General features: G+C 43.5%; 2 protein-coding genes across 10 annotated transcripts in view; one reads left to right on the top strand and one right to left on the bottom strand.

Moving 5' to 3' along the window:
* The window catches only part of Urb2 (URB2 ribosome biogenesis homolog), a 33447-nt gene extending 32492 nt beyond the window's left edge, over window positions 1-955 (bottom strand). For 3 of the 4 annotated variants that reach the window (XM_063260019.1, XM_063260022.1, XM_063260021.1), the window contains exon 1: window positions 816-955. The gene's annotated coding sequence lies outside the window, so the exon portion shown is untranslated. Of the gene's footprint in view, window positions 1-724 lie in introns of all 4 variants that reach the window. The other variant, XM_063260020.1, reaches the window with a different exon arrangement.
* Taf5l (TATA-box binding protein associated factor 5 like) overlaps window positions 912-17951 on the top strand; it is a 34213-nt gene continuing 17173 nt past the window's right edge. For 2 of the 6 annotated variants that reach the window (XM_063260027.1, XM_063260028.1), the window contains exons 1-3: window positions 11414-11552; window positions 11728-11926; window positions 17604-17708. Coding sequence is in view for 4 of the 6 variants with exons in the window: in XM_063260025.1 (XP_063116095.1) it covers window positions 11411-11552; window positions 17604-17708 (247 nt within the window). In the remaining 2 variants the exon portion in view is untranslated. Of the gene's footprint in view, window positions 1121-1263; window positions 1366-1428; window positions 1566-11407; window positions 11553-11727; window positions 11927-17603; window positions 17709-17951 lie in introns of those variants that run through there. The other 4 variants (XM_063260025.1, XM_003473425.5, XM_063260026.1 and 1 more) reach the window with 4 other exon arrangements.

Here is a 17951-nt window from a genome sequence, read left to right as displayed (position 1 = left end):
AATCCTTAATAACGGCAACCAGGACACAGCAACAACCTACAGTTCCCATAAACTAAAACGAACAAAAACTCTCAGTTTTTAAAAATAAGTCTAAATAAAAATATTCCTTTCGTTATAGAAAAATTGACGTCGGTTCAAGACAGAAAATCATTCACTATATTCAATACAAAAATACAGAGAATAAAATTAAATGAAATAACGCAAGAACTAAAGAGATATCTCGTGATTGTCGATTCCGTCAATCCAAAAGAATGTGCAGTCCTGAGGGCTAAATCACCTGCTTTCAGAATTTACTTTCAGCCCGCAGCTGCCAGAGAATGCGCGCATCCCAGGAAAGGTCTCCCTCCCTCTCGCGAAGCTCTCGAGATGCCCCTCGCGCACCCAGCGAATTCCTACACGGCGCGCAGGTTCGGCGGCACAGACAGGCCCCCGAGCGGCCCAGCGCAGGACAAGGGTCTCTCAAGCCGCCCGCGACCCCGGGTCCTAACTCCCACTTTCGGCGCACTGACGGACCCAGAGCTGACAACGCGGTCGCGCTGAAGCAAGCACAAGAAGCGAAAGGCAAAACCCCCGTTCCGACCCAGGTGAGGCGGCAAGGACTCGGTAGGCGTGGAGGCCCATTTCAGCCGGGTGAGCCTTATCCTAGGTAGGGGTTCATCCTAGGTGGGGCCTCAGCTTGGGTGGGAATTCGTGTTGCATGGGGTCTCTGTCGGAGGGAGAATACCTGGGGAGGGGACACCCCGGTTGCGGGAATCTGCATGGGATCTGGCCCGAGAACCCTCAGGCGACTGAGACCACCGGCCAAACGAGCTCACCTGGCCGCTCCTCCGCTCAGTGCCGCATGCGGGAGCAGGCGCTTCCGGCCGACGCCGACGCACGGGGCGGGACGGGGCGGGGCAGGCGCAGGCATAGCCTGCCGAGCGCCGAGTGCGCCTGGCCGCGGCGTCGGTGTCTGCGGCCCAGCCGGCGCGCCCCTCCGTCAGGCGGTCATGGGGCGACCGCCCAGAGCCGCGGGTGCGGCGGGGCGAGGAGCGCGGAGGCCTGGCTAGCGGCTGCGGAGCGAGGCCCTGCAGCGGACGGTGGCAGCGGCGGCGGGAGCAGGAGCCTCCCGGGATGTTCAGTGAGCGCGGGCGCAGGGAGGGCCCCGGGCGGCTACGACGCGGGCACCTGCGCGGCCGGGCCTCCGCGGGGCGTCGCACGTGGCGGGCGCCTGCGGGGACGCGGCCCGGGTTGGAGGCGCGGCGCGGCCCGGGTGGGAGCGTGCGGGGCGGAGGGTTGGGCGCGCGCGTGCGCGCGCGGCGGCAGCGGCGGCGGAGGAAGTGGGCAGCGGCGCCCCGCGCGGGCGCTGCGCTCAGGCGCCGAGAGGTGAGTCCGCCCAAGTCCCGCGCAGACTGGAGACAGCTGGCTGCCAACTGGAGGCCCAGGCGGGCCGCAGGTCCCCGACGAGGTGACACACGTGTGCGGGTCCTGGGCTGGGCTGAGGGTTCGGAGGCCGGACACAGCTTCTGCACCGCCCTGTCTACTTGAGAGCGGGAATAGGAAGAGTGTCTGTCGGCGCGATAAAGGTTCTGCCTGCTTCTTTAAACTCTGAAGTGCTTAATGTGGATAGAGCTTTGTGACATCTCGGCTAGGGTTGTAGCTAACTGTCGGCCTATGTATCCTTCTTGAGTCTTAGCTTACTCTTTGTAAAACAGCTTGATAACTTAAGGCCGGACCTGTTGGAAGGTACTCAGAAAAAGAAATTTGAGTATCAGTGTAATAGCCGTTAGCCAAACATAGTGGCGCACACCTGTAATCCCCGCACTCGGGAGGCGGAGGCTAGAGATCATGAGTTCATGGCCAGCCTGTGCTGCCTGGTGAAAACCTGTCATGAAAAAGAGAGAAAGTAGCTATTATGATATCTTTTTTGCCAAAACACATTCTAGGTCCCGTATAGGCCTAAGTTTTTTCTGTTCAATGTAATGTGCCTTAACTTCCTTTTTTTTTTTTTTTCTTTTTTTAAATGAATTACAAACCTGTCCTACCTTAAAAATAATCAAACCAAAAAGTGGACTTGCTTTGAGCTTTTCTTTGACATCGACAGTAAATTAGGTTGGGAGAATTGAAATGTGTTATGTGCAAATATCAGTTCCTCACAGTGAATGTAATTCTGTGCTGCAAACATGTACTAAAGATTTAAAAGTAGGTTAGTGTGTTTTGGGTACAGTCATGTTCCCACCTCTAATGTTTACGTGTGCTTCTGTCACTGAAACTAGGAAAAAGTCTCATCCAACTGCCTAGTAACTTGGCTTTTGGGTTTTGTTTTTCCAATCAGACCTCTTTAGGAAAGACTGTGTTTTTTGTTTTATTTTTTTTTTCAACTTATTTTAGCTTCCCATCTGGAAGGGGGCCAGGAATCATGTGTTGTTAATTAACTCTCAATTTTTCAGGGCACAGTACTAGAAGCCACAATTTTAGCCTCTTGGAAATGCCAGCATCTCAGGTAGTAATTGTACTGCTTATTTGCACTAGGCATTTAGTAAGCATTCGCTCCCTTGCTCCCTCATGAAGCCGTGTTTCAACATAGGATTTGTAGTGAAGCTGGGTACTATAAAGCATAAGTGCCCGGGTGAAGCAGTCCAATAGCCAAATTCTCATTGAAGAACTACATGATGAAGTAGTCTGGCTTCTTTGAACCTGAATTTTTCCCTTTGAAGAATGCTGTTTATCTTGTAGAGTTGTGAGTTTAAAAGAGATCATCGAGCGAACCAGTGAAGAGTGACTGACTTAATGGGCATTAGATGCCCCTGTTAGTGGCAGTATGGCTTAGTGAGTACTGTGATAAAGGGTTGTTGGGGGTGGGTACAGAGATCAAGGAAGCTGTGGCAGAGTGGGAGTAGTAGGTAGAGATGTGAAGCTCCAGTGGGATTTTTTTCAGACCAGGTTGGAATGCCAGTATGAGATGCCTCCTGCAGGCAGAGAGGGGTTGGCCAAAGCCCCTTGGGATAAGGCCAGATGGGACCACCCATTAAAAACTAAGGGTTAGTCCACAGAGGTAAACATCAGAGTAACCTTGAAATGACACTATCAAAATTAGATTTTTTAAATCCTCCACCCTAGTAGAGGCAGTGAAAATTCTTAAACTAAGCACAGATGGCATCAGATTAACTCTGGAAAGAGTGTATCACAGTAGCATGGTAGTAGGTGTAAAGTAGGGAAGGCCAATCTACTTGTCCTAATAGTTTTGCATATGTCTGTGACTTCAAAAGGAAAATGGCGGTTTAACAAAGAACTGTTTTTTAATCCAAATCTGGGCACCAACCACTCCCAGAAGGCATGAAGAAGCCCAATATCATTTAAGGCAGCCTTCCTTCCTGAAAATAGCATTCTAGTATATGTAGTATATACTGGATTCCAAGGCAGGCTGTAAGGACCCTCAGCACTGGTCTGAACAGCCAGGCACCCTGGAAAAGGACATACTGGGATAATATAACCTCAACTAACCCTAGTTTGGGATATCTATTCAATCTTATCAAACCAACTACACAAAACCTGGTAATATCCAGTAATTATTGTCAAGATCATTCACAGAGTATAAGTCTCAGATGCCATTGGAAATAGGTTTTTTTGTTTGTTTTTGTTTTTTTTTAATCAGTACTGGGGATCGAACTCATGACCACCTGCTTGCAAGTCAGGTGCTTTTGCCGCTGAGCTAAATCCCCAGCTACCTGGAAATAGGTTTTACAGATGGCCAAAAGCAGCACAGTAAATAATGAATGAAAAAGTATACCCACCTGCAGTAGCAGTGGCTTTTGCTGAAATCTCCCAGAGTATGGATTCACGAAGTGGGTGATAACCAGTTGAGTAGATAAGGGGGTGAGGTATTCTGCAAAATGGAATTTGGTGGTTCATAGTGGCTTAATTGATCCACAGACACTAGCTTTAAGATGTATGTAAATAGCTGGAATGAAATTTTGTGAATGAGTAAATTACTGATTTTTAAATATGAAGATTAAAATTAGACATTTATTGCTGGGCATGGTGGCACACGCCTACAATCCCAACACTCAAGAGGCCAAAGCAGAAGAATCACTGTAAGTTTCAGGCCAGCTTGAACTACAAAGTGAGTTCAAGGGCAGCCTGAACTGCATGGCAAAACCCGAAAAAACACAACAGAAAGGAGGGGGAAAAAAGACATTTACCTTTCATCTACGATCCTTTTGTGGGGGGGTGGCTTAAGTTGACAAATTTTTCTGCCTAATTTTGCCATTGCAAGAGTAAGATTTCTTAGGTTTGATTTTACCTTTCAGTTGAGAGTTTTGCAGATATTACCTGTTGCTCTGTTTCTCAACTGGAACATTCCCTTTCAAAGACATTATGTACTGGCAGAGTTTAGAATATACTACAAATAACTTCCCTGGCTAATTTCTCAAGTAGAAGTCAAACACAGGAGATACCCTTTCACCAAGACCCTGCAGTGTAAGTAATAAAAAGAGCTCTGCTTTTATAAGCAAATGCTAACTTTAGGAAATTTTCATAATTAACAGAAGTGTCAGGAAACACTCTGAGTTGTTTTTGAGTTGAGATGATGTTGTATTTATTTCAGAGTAACAGCATGTACACTGTATGTTGGTCACATGGCTACATAAAATTATTTAAAGTTGACAGCTCATAGCTCAGCAGCACAAGCACCTGCCTGGCAAGCACAAGGTTGTGAGTTCAATCCCTGATTCAAAATAATTAATTAATTAAAATAAAGTTGACAGCTCCATTCCTCATTGTGCTAGACATATTTTGATTGTTCAGAAGCCTTGAGTGGCCCGTGGCTGCTGTACTGAGCAATGCAGACCAACAAACTTCTATCTTTGTGAACTTGCTCTTGGCACAGTGCTGCCCCAGAATAAAAACTGAAAACCTCTCCATTCTGAGACACATAGGTGCCCATATACAAATGTGTTGTGTTTGTTTTGTTTTGTTTTGTTTATTGTGTGCTGGGGATTGATCTCTGGGCCTCATGGGCCCTAAGTAGATGCTGTACCACTGAGCTACATCCCCTAAGCCACACCCAAATGTGCTAATGTCATTTAAGCATCTGTGAGACCTCACTTGCGTTTAAATTGTTTCAAGGACAGTGCTAAGTGTAGGAAAACGTGTTCCTCTTATTCTCAGAAAGCAGAACATCCTATTTCCTTTGTGTCAAGTAGCATGCATGAGTAAACAGCGTAGATGTCCCTTTTATGTAAGTTATACTATACTGTGTATAAGTCAGTTTTTCTGTACAAAATGGGTATTAAAGTAGGTATCAGATACCTGACTTTTTCGGCCCTAGACTTTGAAAAAAAATTGTGTTTAAAGTAAACCTTCAGGAATTCTGAGCAGAAGCTAAATAGCATTTCCTATATTTTTTATGAGTTTTAAAAATGAGATAAGTGTGGTAGCACATACCTATAATCCCAGGAGGCTGAGGCAGGAGTTCTGAGCCAACCTGGAGTACATAGTGAGTTCAGTGCCAGCCTCAACTACATACTGAGACCTTGTCTCAAAATCAATCTGTCCATCAATCCAAAGATGAGAGAAGCCCTAACCTCTGGGGATTCTCCATTTCTTTGGAGAAACTGAGGCTCAGTGGTAACTAGCATAGCCAGCCTTCATGAGAGGTAGGGCCTGGGAATAAGAGCAGATTTGTTCAGAAGGTGTGTTCAGAAGGATGATTAGAGATGCGAGTGTTGAAATTGTCCAGGTCAAAAGTGACTTGTGCAGATTGCAGTGAGGATGGAGAAGAACAAATGGTTCCATTACCCTAGCCACCTTAAATCAAAAATTCATGTTTAGAATAGGAATTGGCTCCCTAGAAGTAAGAAAAAGAAAATAATCTCAAGATAATGGCTAAGTTTCTTGCTTTAAGGATAATAGTGCTATGAAGTTAACTAGGTAAAATAACAGGAGGACATTCTGAAGCGAAGATTACTTCTCCAGTGAGCACTTAGACTGAGGCTTTTGCATTTTCCAGGTGAAACTGTCTTGTGAACCTGTAGAGCTCAGAACAGGGTTTAACTGAAGACAGCAAGTAGTAGAGTGCAGTAAGGAATGTGAGGGATGAGGAGAACCAGAAGTCAGGCTGGTGAAGAAGACTAATCAAGGGGAGAGAGTTTTATGGGTGAGGAGCCAGCAGTATGCACAGATGGGAAGGACAGTGGTGACAGTGCCTGCTGTATTGGACACCACTGAGGACACAACTCTCTGAGTAGTCCACTGAGTCAGGCAGGTCTGGGAAAGCTGGATGAAGAAACTGGAGAAAGTTTGGAATGGCAGAACTAGGAAAATGCTATATGGAAATTAATTGACCAGAAAAGACTTGAGGGACATTGCAGCGAAGCCAGCTGGTGTTGGAAAAAATGTTTGATAGTCTCTGCTGTGTTTCATCATTCCCATATGCTCCCCACTGCCAACAAAGCTCTGGCTCCTACTTTTCCTCCTGAGCCCCAGCCATAGACTCATTCATGTGCCATTTTATTCCTTAGGACACCATGTGAAATAGTGTAGCTTCTAGTTCAAGTGTGTGACTGTCTGTCTGAACAGAGACTGTGAAAGGTAATTGGACTTTTAAAGTTAAGTGAGCTATGGCAAACTGAGTAGGATGGCTCATTTTTCAGCTGTGACATATTTACAAAGCTTTACCATAATTAATGCAAAAGCTAGATTTTTTTAGGTCCTATTTAAAGTGACCTTTTGGTATATCACAAGAAGAGACAGCTAGCACCTGAATACCTAGGAGGATCTTCACATGAATCCCCACTTAACAAAAGCAAAAAATGTCTAATGTATTTTTAAGAGTAAATTTACAATTGGAAAAATATATTTACTCCAAAAAATTTAACAGCGTGATGGCACACACTTGTAATCCCAGAATTTGGGAGGCTGAAGCAGGAATATCACTGAGTTGTCAGCCTGAGGTACAAAGTGAGCTCAAGGCCAGCCTGAACTCAGAGAGACCCTGTCTCAACAGATACACTCACACACACACACAAAATGTAAGCATCAATCAGACTCAATAAGGAATGGGTCTGGGGGTTTAACTCGTAGCATAAGTGCCTGCTCGGCAAACACGAAGTCATGAATTTGATCACCAGTATCAAAAAAAAAAAGAACTATCAATAGGGAGTGGATTTGAGGATTCTATAGTGTGCTTTCCTGGATTTATCTGAAATCACTCCACATCAGTGCTCCTGTCCTGTCTATATAGCATTGGGCATTTCATAGGACTATGTACTTCCTGGCACATGGGGTGGAGGTGCCTCCCAAATGTTCTCCACCAACCATTTGCATTTAAAAATAGGAAAAAAAAAAAGAAATAAGTGGTTAGAATTAGGGATGATATGTGACCACTGACAAGATTTATCAGGCCAAGTCTACATTGCCATCATCTTAAAAAGTGTGCCCCATATTTCTGTGGTTACTGTTGGGAGTATGGCTGTGGTTTCTTTTTCATATCAGCTTTGTTGAAGATTTAGTAGAACAGTAGGCAGCTATTGCAATAGGACAAATATGTCAGAATCTTCATTTTGATTTCCAGAAATACTAATAATGTGATAGAGGAAAAGGGTATTGGACACTTGAAAGGTTAAGGTATACTATGTAAATTGAAAATTGTGGAAACTCTTGATATTTTAAATATGTAATTATATTGAACTCAGTTTACACTCTAAGGATTTTATAATGTAGGAAAAGCTAGGGAAGTCACTTGAAGTTGCAGTAGTCCTCTGAGTTTCCCAAGAGACTTGGATCTATGTTAAGTTTTTTTTTTTTTTTCACCTGTCCATTTATGGATTTAGTATGATGGAAATTTTCTGGGGGGAGCTGGTTTCTCTGAGGAACTCTTCAGTATTTATTTCACTTAAAATACTCTGTATTTCAAGTAAGATTGATTGAATCCCATCTCTGGCATTTGAGTTACATAATGGTACATATACCACATAGCTACAGTACTGCCCAATTCCTGCCTTGCCATCCTTGCCCTCCACTTGACTCACTGGCCGGTGTCAGGGAGGGTCTGTTGTCAGAAATGCTGGTTGGTTTGAGACTACCACTTGGGGCTGTTAATTGTCACGTTCTTTATGGCATTTTGTTTTGTTTTGTTTTTTGTTTTTAGACAGAGCCTCACAATGTAGTTCAGACTGGGCTTGAGCTCACTTATGTAACCCAGGCTGGCCTGGAACTCAAGGTGGTCCTCCTGCCTCAGCTTCCCAAATGCTAGGATTACAGGTGTGCACCATCACATCTAACAGAGTCATGTAATCAATATGCACGAACTAGTTTTTCCCAGGCGTGGTTGCAGCCAGATTTTACCTTTGTTAATTGGCTCTTGTTTCTGTTCACTCTTTCTTTTTTTAACAACTTTCATATGAGTCTTCCCCCTTCTTTGCATACATGCATATATGCTGTCCCACTGTTGAGAACAACTTCACAGCGTCTTTTCTCTCGTGACATATCAGTAGATCCTATGTCTGAACATGTGGTTTTTCCTATCAGTGCTCTGATTGGAATTCTCATAGGCATGTGTGGGCACATGCATGATACCATACCAACAACAGATGCCAGCAAAAGTCTGGAAAGGCCTTGGTCTCACCCAGGTATGGCATCTGACTGGTTTGGGAGAGTAGCTGACTAGGCACTTTTGAATTAGAATTAAAAGCAGTGTTAGAAGATTTATGGAGATGTAGGAAAGGCCCCTCATATTAACTGGTTCACATGATCTCTAGGGCTGATGTGCATATTCATGTGTAGCCAGATTAGAAAACATAGAGAATCTTAGATATAGTCAAGCTAATACAGTGTAGTGCTGGTTAGTGGCCACAAAGAAATGGTTATCTGTCTTCATTTATGGGTAGATGATACTGAGTGTAGGGATATCACTCCTAAAGTTATCAGAATTCTTGGATGAGCAATAAAAAAAACAAAGCATCCTAAGTTAGAAATAGGTCACTGATACAGTGAATAATGGACCATTATAAAGAAAAGTAAATTTCATAAAGAAAAGATAGTTTAGGAAGTAATTAGTGCTTTAAAAACAATTTTGGTATGGGGATTGAACCCAAGACCTTTATACCAAGCTACATCCTCAGCTCTTTATTTATTTTTTTTTAATTTTTTTTTTATTTTAAAGAGAGTAAGACAAAAGAGGACATAACAAAGCAGATCAGATCAGAACAGTGCAAGCAACACAGCATTTCACCACAAGACAGCCCATAATTAACAGTAACTACCATAGTGTCTCTTTCTTTGAAGTAGTTGAGCATAGCTTCATAAACGATAGTATCAAGCATAACAAAACAGTATAAAACCATTCAAGAAAACGAATGCATTATAGGGCTTTCAGAACCAAATAGAGAACGAACAATGGCTACTATATTATCTCATTTTCCATAGAAAATTTGTTTATATTATTACACATAATAATATCCAACAAGATACAATAGGATAGAACCAAAGGCATGAGAAAAACAAAAGCATACTAGGACTTCAAAGTAAGATGATACTAAATCAGCTCTGGCTATTCTAATGTCTTTTCTTTAAAATAGTTGTTTATATTATCAAGATAATAAAATCAAACAAACTAGGATAAAAACATTCCAACTAACAAATGCGGACATTATAAGGATTCACAGCAATGTAATGGGGAATCATGATTACTGTCAACTCTTATGTACTCTTTATTTATTTATTTTTAAACAGCACCTTGCTGTGCTCAAACTTGCAATCCTTCTGCCTCAGCCTCCCAGGATTACGGGCCTGGTGGCACACACTCAATTTAGTGGGTTTTGTTATATCACTAAATAACAACTTCATCACACCCAGTGTCCTTTCTTTCTGACAGATGTTTTGTGCTCCTTTAGGTAATCCAGAAATGAAGTGCATAGATGGGATAATCTGGGTGTTCATACTTTAACATAGATACAATGTCCTAATGTTTTGCTTATAAATGTATATGTACTTTCTAACCTTCACTGCTTTTGTTTTCCTTGTTCTGTGACTTCTGGAAAATCGAACTGAATCTTCAGAGCCCTGCTGCAGACCAGTTTGGAAGAAAGGCAAACTTATACATGATTCAGGGGCAGCTTGTCTGCACAGAGACTCTGTAAAACATTTATCTGGCTATTGATGCATGTGGTACACTTTTTTAAAAAGTTGCAGATGAATAAAATTTTAGATAGAAATGAACTTTTGAATAGTATTTTAAGAAACAAATTTCTAGAGAAGGTGGAATTTTAAATCTTAAAGAATGGAACTGTCAAAGGCGAGCTGATAAATATAGCTGAAACTGAAACCTTAAGCCCAGTCACATCAATGATAAAACTTGGCTCCCACCCCAACCTGGAAACCTTTGTTCAGAGAATGTTACTTTGGCAGGGATGGTGACGTATATACTTTACAGAATGGACACTGTATTTTGATTCTTGAGTAAAAAATATGCCTTACCTGACAGAAGTGGCCCTAGGAAATTCATCCCAATATCATTTGGCTTCTGCCTGCAGTTTCTTTACTTCTGGCAAGGTAGTGTTTGAGGCCAGGGCGATACTGGAGGTTTCTAACATTCTTGATAATAAACTTAGTAAAAAAGAAAACTGGTCTCTTTTTTCTCTTTTTTGTCCCTCCCTGCCTTTCCCTCCCTCCTACCACTCTCCGCTCTTATTTGTCTTGTTTTGGTTTCATTTTTTATGAGCCCTCAAATTGGCCTAAATTATCATTATCACTTTTCAGCTTGCTTATGATTTTTCTTTCTTACTGGAATTTATGAGACATATTTTAATGTATGCACATGCCCTCTTACTGTTTTGATTTTTATTTTGTTTTTTTGTTTTGTACCTGTGGTTACATAAACTAGGACAGAGACAGATGATTTGATTAAAATGAAAATGTACTAATCAAATCTGAAAACAGTGGGTACTGGCAGCGTTTTCCTGACCATTAGGGAAGAAGTTTTACATTCCTCCCCATTACTGACTTCTCACTTGTCAACATCTACTTAGCCCAGTTTCTGAATTCTCGGGTCTTTGACTTTGTTTTATGGGTTCAATGCTAATTAATACCTCTCAGAACAGGAAGAAGTGTCTACTTCACTCTCTCTGTTCTAGCCCACTCGCATATCCCTAGTCTACTGACCCTTTTTACTTGTTAGCAGCTCTAATGAAAAAACAATGGGGTGACTGAAACCATGGTATTTGACTGACTTTGGGGGTCACCTTTATGACTGACTTAGGCATCATCAACTATCTATGGCTAGATGGCCATGGGAATAAATAAAGTGGAAAAGTGCTAGATTGTTGATCAAGAGTCTTATATTTGTGTCCTAATTGGGCACTGAAGCAGCCCTGAGGCCACAGTCTTCCTCACCTGACCTCTTGGTTCTCACCCTGTGGTTCCTGCCCAGGTCATGAAACGGGTGCGCACCGAGCACGTCCAGATGGCAGTGTCCTGCTACCTCAAGCGCCGGCAGTACGTGGATTCCGATGGCCCCCTGAAGCAAGGCCTGCGTCTGTCTCAGACTGCTGAGGAGATGGCAGCCAACCTCACAGGTGACCATGTGGGCCTGGATAGAGCAGGTTCTCTGTTGGTGGTACGAGGAGTACCTACTTTTACAGAACAGAGAGCAGGCTTCCCAGTGGTACTCTTTCCTGCCTCCTGGCTAGACTGTACTTCCTTCCACCAGAGCTTCTAAATTATAGTATCTTTACCTGATGATTTTTGCAGCCTCCCTGTCTACAAGACCCTGGGGATGGAAGCTTGGCCACGGATCTCAAGTTCACAGGCTGAAGAAGAGTACTGTGAGATAAGCCGTAGGAAATACTGACACAGCAGTGACATCCTAAGATTTTTAAAATTTGTTGTTCTATAGTTTTGAAATCAGATTCTATAGAAGAGCTGATACTCCATCTGGAATACATTTATTGTGAGTTAGGTTTTTCTGTGATGCAATTTTCTTACATTGAATTTGTGTAGTACTAGAAATGGGAAGAGGCTTTTGTGATGCTTCAGCACAATCACAAACTAGGTAAATGGCTTTGTGAAGTTGGAGAGGCTCAGCCCTGGGACCTCTTACACATGAACAGATGGAGTCCTCCTTTATTCACTCTTTCAAATACCTGTCACCACCTGCCTCTCTTTTAATGGTTTCATGCTGTCCCAAAAGCAGCAGTTGGTTCAGCTCCCCTTCACACTGCCCTCAGAGTCAATAACTTGGACTTTTTGTGCTTTAAGTGTGTATTGTCCTCACTATAGGACAGAGTGAAGGATAGCAAAAACCTGACCATGTTTTCAGTGTGTGGTATATGGCTTGCTCTGAGACTACAGCAGAAGTCTGACTGAATCTGCTGCTCACATGTTCTTTAAAGCCACGATCTCCCCATTCTTCTCACCTTCAGCCCCCAGAGAGCTACCCTAGACAGAATCAAGACCAGAATAGCAGGTGCCTCATCTCTAGCACAATCAAGTTGACAAGTGGAGTGCTTCCTTCTGAACTTGCCATCACAGCGTTGGTATGTGTGTGCAGGCTCCTGCCATCTGCACAGATTGCCTGTGTGCTGCTGATAGGAAGTAGGAGACAGATCATTGAGCTATCTGCAGTTCAGACACCGTGATTTTCAGGAAAGTCTTGCAAGTTCATGAAAGGACTATAACTTCTATTTTCCAAGATTCCTGTGTTATCAAGGTTCACTTTCCAAGGCTTTAATCTCTTCTACACTCCATTTCTTTGTTTTTCTGCTCTATTTTCTGAGAAGTTTCAATTTTCTACTGTCACTGATTTTTCTTTATCACTATTACGTGTTTAACAGGCACTTTAAAACATTCAGAGTGTCCTTCCTGCCCCCCCCCTCCCCTACAGTATCTTTTCTAAAAGTTTTTGGGGATGATACCGGGAATTGAACTCGGGACCTCACTCTTACCCGGCAGGTTCTGTGACTTTGTGCCCCAAAATATTATCTCCTTTTTTTTTTTTTTTTTTTTTTTCTGGGATTATATTCAGAGGTTTGTGCATGTTAGGCAAACACTTTACCACTGATAGTGCCAGGCAAGCACCTTCTCTACATCCCCAGCCCCCAAAGTACCATCTTACCTGTATGCTACAGTGATGGTAGTTGGCACCCTAGAGTTAGTGGAAAGTAAAGGTGAGTGGTTTGTCACTCAGAATGACCCGGATGGACAATTCCCAAGTCCTAGTGTCTTCGGGTTTTTTTCTGTCATGGACAAACCAGAAACCTAAGGAACAATCTTTTGCTCACCTTGTGACTGGTGTTTGAGGTGAGCAACTAAGGGAAGCTGACTGGGAGAAGAGGGCTGGAGTCTCAACATTCAGGATGTAGACATGCACTTATTTATGTGAGTTTATGATTTTTAAAGAGAAAACTCCCAATTCTCTTGATCTTTCTCCAAGGGAGAAAGGAGCACTGGAGAAAGGCATCTGGGAAGAAATGACTGCTAACAAAAACCGAAACAAAACAGGAACACACTCCACCTAGTGGAATACAGATAAAAGAGCGGGAACAGATTGAACCGGTCCAAGGAAGCAACCACACAAAGTACACAGATGGGCAGCATCAACACACCCCATCAGCAGTCTGAGAGATAGTCAGAGCAGGTTCCCTCCTTTTCTTTCCTTGGTCACAAGATCCTATAGATTCCTAAAACTTATCCTGCCCTCTCCACTTCCACTGCAACTCAAGACATTTTTACTTTTTTCCAGATTACACCTTCTATCTATTTTCCCTGACTCTAGCCTGGGCCCTCTCTAGTCAGTACTGTCATCACTGTAATTCTCCTAAAGTCTGCCTTCCATATCCTGTGTATCTGCCTCCAGCTTGCCTAGGTAGACTAAGGTTGCCCTGAAACTGAGCTCATTCTTCCACTATTGCTGATGTTGGTGATACCCTGGAAGGTACAAAGTCTCTTGGGAAGCCTATCTTGCCCTCTAGCCTAACCAAACAGGCACCTTCTCTCGTCCCATGTACCAGAGCTGACAGGTCACACCCTCCTACAATGATTCTGGCTTTCCGTCACATTTTTTATTTTATTTAGTTATTTTTGGTCTTTTTGAGACAGGGTCTCACTATGAAGTTCAGGCTGACTTAGAACTCACTTTGAGTCCAGGCTGGCTGTAAATTCAAAGTAATTCTCCTGCCTCGGCTTCCTGAGTCCCAGATTACAAGCCTGCTCCGCCATGCCTGACTCCTGTTACATTTTTAAGCAGATATCTGCCTGTGGCAGATGTGCAATATATGTTTGCTGATGAAGATTCCATCACTCAGATCCCCAGTTAACAGACCAGGACAAAAACTTATGACCATGTAGCACTGTTACTTTTCCTGGTGGCTTCCAGCAGTGATACAGACTTTCCTGAAAACCACTGTGTCTGAATTGCAGGTAGCTCAATGATCTGTCTCCTACTTCCTATCAGCAGCACATAGGCACTCTGTGCAGGTGGCAGGAGCCTGCACACTCATACCAACGCTGTGATGGCAAGTTCAGAAGGAAGCACTCCAGGCCTTGTCAATTTGATTGTGCTAGAGATGAGGCACCTGCTATTCTGGTCTTGATTCTGTCTAGGGTAGCTCTCTGGGAGCTGAAGGTGAGAAGAATGGAGAGATCGTGGCTTTCTTTTTTTTTTTTTTTTTTTTTTTTTTTTTTTTTTTTTTTTTTTTATTTTTACTGGTACCAGGGATCGAACTCATGACTGCCTGCTTGCAAGGCAGGCGCTTATGCCGCTGAGCTAAATCCCCAGCCCCGATCGTGGCTTTAAAGAACATGTGAGCAGATTCAGTCAGACTTCTGCTATAGTCTCAAAGCAAGCCATGTACCACACACTGAAGACATGGTCAGGTTTTTGCTATCCTTCACTCTGTCCTATAGTGAAGACAATACACACTTAAAGTAGGGAGTGACCAAAAATAATTGGAGAAAATTTCTTAAAATTGGGAGACATCCCAGGTTGAAAGGTCCAAGGCACAGCAATCGGACTGCATTGATTGACAAGGTCTGTTATGGTTTCTGTACAAATGTCCCTCCAAAGCCTCATGCAGTCATGGGGGCAAGCTTCTAGAGTTTGTGACTGATTCATTGTCCAGTTCTGGGATTATGGGTGTGAATGCTACATCCCCCGTAGGGCGGGTAGCCTGCCTGCAATATAAGGGAGTGAAAGAGGCTTGCTCTCTTCTCCTCCACTTTTGCTCTTGTGCTTTTGTGTCTTCCTCCATGAATGGTTGTCCGTCTGCCATGCCACCCTGCCTCGGAAGCTAGCTGATTACAGACTGAAACCTCCACAAACTTGAGAGATAAACCTTTTCTTTCTTTTTTTTTGTGGGGGGGTGCAGAAGGATGCCGGGATTGAGCTCACAACCTCAGGTTTGCCAAGCAGGCACTTACACTACTAAGCTAAACCCCCAGCCCTAAACTTTTTCTTTCTTAATTTTGGGTGTTGAGTATTTTGTCCCAGCAACAAGAGAAAAGTAACCAGGACAGAATCTGGTACCAGAGAAATGGGGTTATTGTTCTAACTGTACCTGACCATGTGGTTCAAGAGCCTTTGAAAATGGCTTGTGGAAAGAGTTTGGAAAGGTTCAGAGTTGTTGACTGAAAGAGTAGTGCTAGAAAGCCTTAGGCTGTTCTGCATGGGAGATTCTGGTCAGAGCTCAGAAGACAAAGCTGATAGTAATAAAGTAAAGCTGATAGCGATAAAGTCCAGGCTCAGAAGGTTCCTCCTGGGAAGGAGGACAGCATTGGTTGTTGAGCTTCAGACAGTATGTGTTATGGATTGGCAGAAAGTTTGTCTGCATCTTGCTCCTGTCCAAAGACTTTGCCTGAGACTGAGATTAAGGACGGCCGACTAAACTGACAGAAGAAATTTCAAGGTGATCAGATGTTGAGGCTGTCACATGGCTGCTGTTGGGGGCTTTTAACCAGATTTATGTTAACAGTCAAGAGCAGATAGCCCAGCAGAATGATTTAAAATGTTGTAAGTTCGACCAGGAAGGAAGCTCTAGTAAAGCTGTGGACTGCAAAGATGGAGCTGAGGAGATCTTTGCTGAAAAGCAACAGGACAATGCAAAGATTCTACCTTTTGCAGCCTCAAAACTGCAAAAGTAAAAGACTGCTTTGAGGAGAAAGCCACAGAGCATCATGTTCCAAAATGGCAGCAACCACATCAGGTTCCAGAATGGCAGTGGCATAGAGAATTTGTTCCTCAGAATCAGGTTCAGAGTGCCCAGCAATCCAGGCACTTGACTCCTAAGCCAAGAGAGAGGAAAGCCTGGCTACTGCCATAGCTAATAGCAGACTTCTGCATCATCCATGTGGCACTGGTTTTAGGTGTGTGCAAAAAAGGCTCCCACCTAGATTTCAGAAGGCCAGGGAGGCCAGGAGAGGACAGTGTGTAAAGCTGTGAGTGTGAAGCCAAAGGTGAATGGAGACCTCAGAAGTTTGGACAAGCCAGGAATGTGGATCATCTGAGGAAATCTGCAAGGAGAGAGCAAAGCAGGCCCAAAAAAGAAGCTGTGAGAGCTTGAGCCACCATAAGTGCTGTAGGGGTAGAGCCACACAAACCCTTACAGCTTGCCATAGATTGCTTTGGATGTTACACATGGAACTATAACACTTAATATTTGTTTTGCTGGATTTTGGACTTGCTTTGTTCCCAATCCTTTGTATTCCTGTTTGTACTTTTAGAATGATAATGTTTATCTTCTGCCATTAAATGTTGGAAATGTTCAACTTTCTTTTTATTTGTACAGAGGCTCACAGCTAAAATCAGAGATCTAAGTTTACCTTAGATTTCAAAGGAAACTTGAGACTTGGACTTTTCAGCAATCCTGAAACTGTTAGGATTTTGGTGACTTTTAGAGATGGACTAAAATGCCTTTTGCCTAAAGGGACATACATGAGTGTTTGGGGACCCAAGGGAGGCATATTATGGTTTGTGTCTCACTGTTCCCAGGGGCAGGCTTCTAGAGTTTGGAATTAATTTGTGGTCCAATGCTAGGATTATGGGTGTGAGTGCTATACCCACCACCCTAGGGTGGGTAGCTTTCATACAGTGTAAGGGGTAGAAAGAATCTTTTCTTGTGCTCTTCCCTTTTTACTCTTGTTGCTTTTGCTGTTTTCCACCACCATGAACTGTTGCCCTCTGCCATGTGCCACTCTGCTATGGAACCAAGTGTGTATGGATTGAAACCGCCACAAACTGTGAGCTAAATAATTCTTTTCTTCCTTAATTTGGAGCATCAGGTATTTTATCTCAGCAACAAAAGAAAAGTAAGCAACACAGGATCCCAGCCCACAACCATTTGCTTCTCAAACACAGTGCTAGATGTTTCCAGATGTACTTCTCAGAGACACACAGGCCTGCCCTCTTTTTCCACCTAGTTGCCTTGTGGTTTTTTGCTTTCCATCCTCTGCCCTCATTTCACTGGGTCAGGTGAAAGGGAGGGAGACAAGATAGCCTATGCATTTCATCAGGACCCAGCACACTCAAAAGTCTTAAGGTAGCACCTAAAGTGATATGGTTTGTCACCCTTCTTTCCTCCCACCACATTCAGGCTAATTGTCTTCTCACCCATATCTTGTCTTTCTTTCTTTAGTCCAGTCAGAGTCTGGTTGCGCCAACATAGTGTCTGCAGCCCCTTGCCAGGCAGAACCCCAGCAATACGAAGTACAATTTGGACGACTGCGAAATTTCCTCACTGGTAAGTACTCAGCAGTGGGAAACAGAGTAATACAGATATCCCTGGGAACCTGCTCTGTTGCCAGCATGGTATCAGCAATCAGGGATTCAGAGGAACTCTGACACAATTCTCATGTGCAGACACGGTTGCTGGAATTCCTGAGAATTAGAGCACAAGGTTAAAGTTTACAAGGCAAGAAGAGACCTCTGGGCATTTTACTCACTGCTTTGTCCATGGCCTTCAGTCCAGTGGCTTGTGTTGAAT

This window comes from Cavia porcellus, unplaced genomic scaffold, assembly GCF_034190915.1.
Source record: "Cavia porcellus strain 051 isolate PalLab524CR breed Dunkin Hartley unplaced genomic scaffold, mCavPor4.1 scaffold_13, whole genome shotgun sequence".
NCBI classification, from domain to species: Eukaryota; Metazoa; Chordata; class Mammalia; order Rodentia; family Caviidae; genus Cavia; species Cavia porcellus.
Note: the sequence above shows the minus strand (reverse complement) of the source record. Positions and strands in the feature narration are given on the sequence as shown.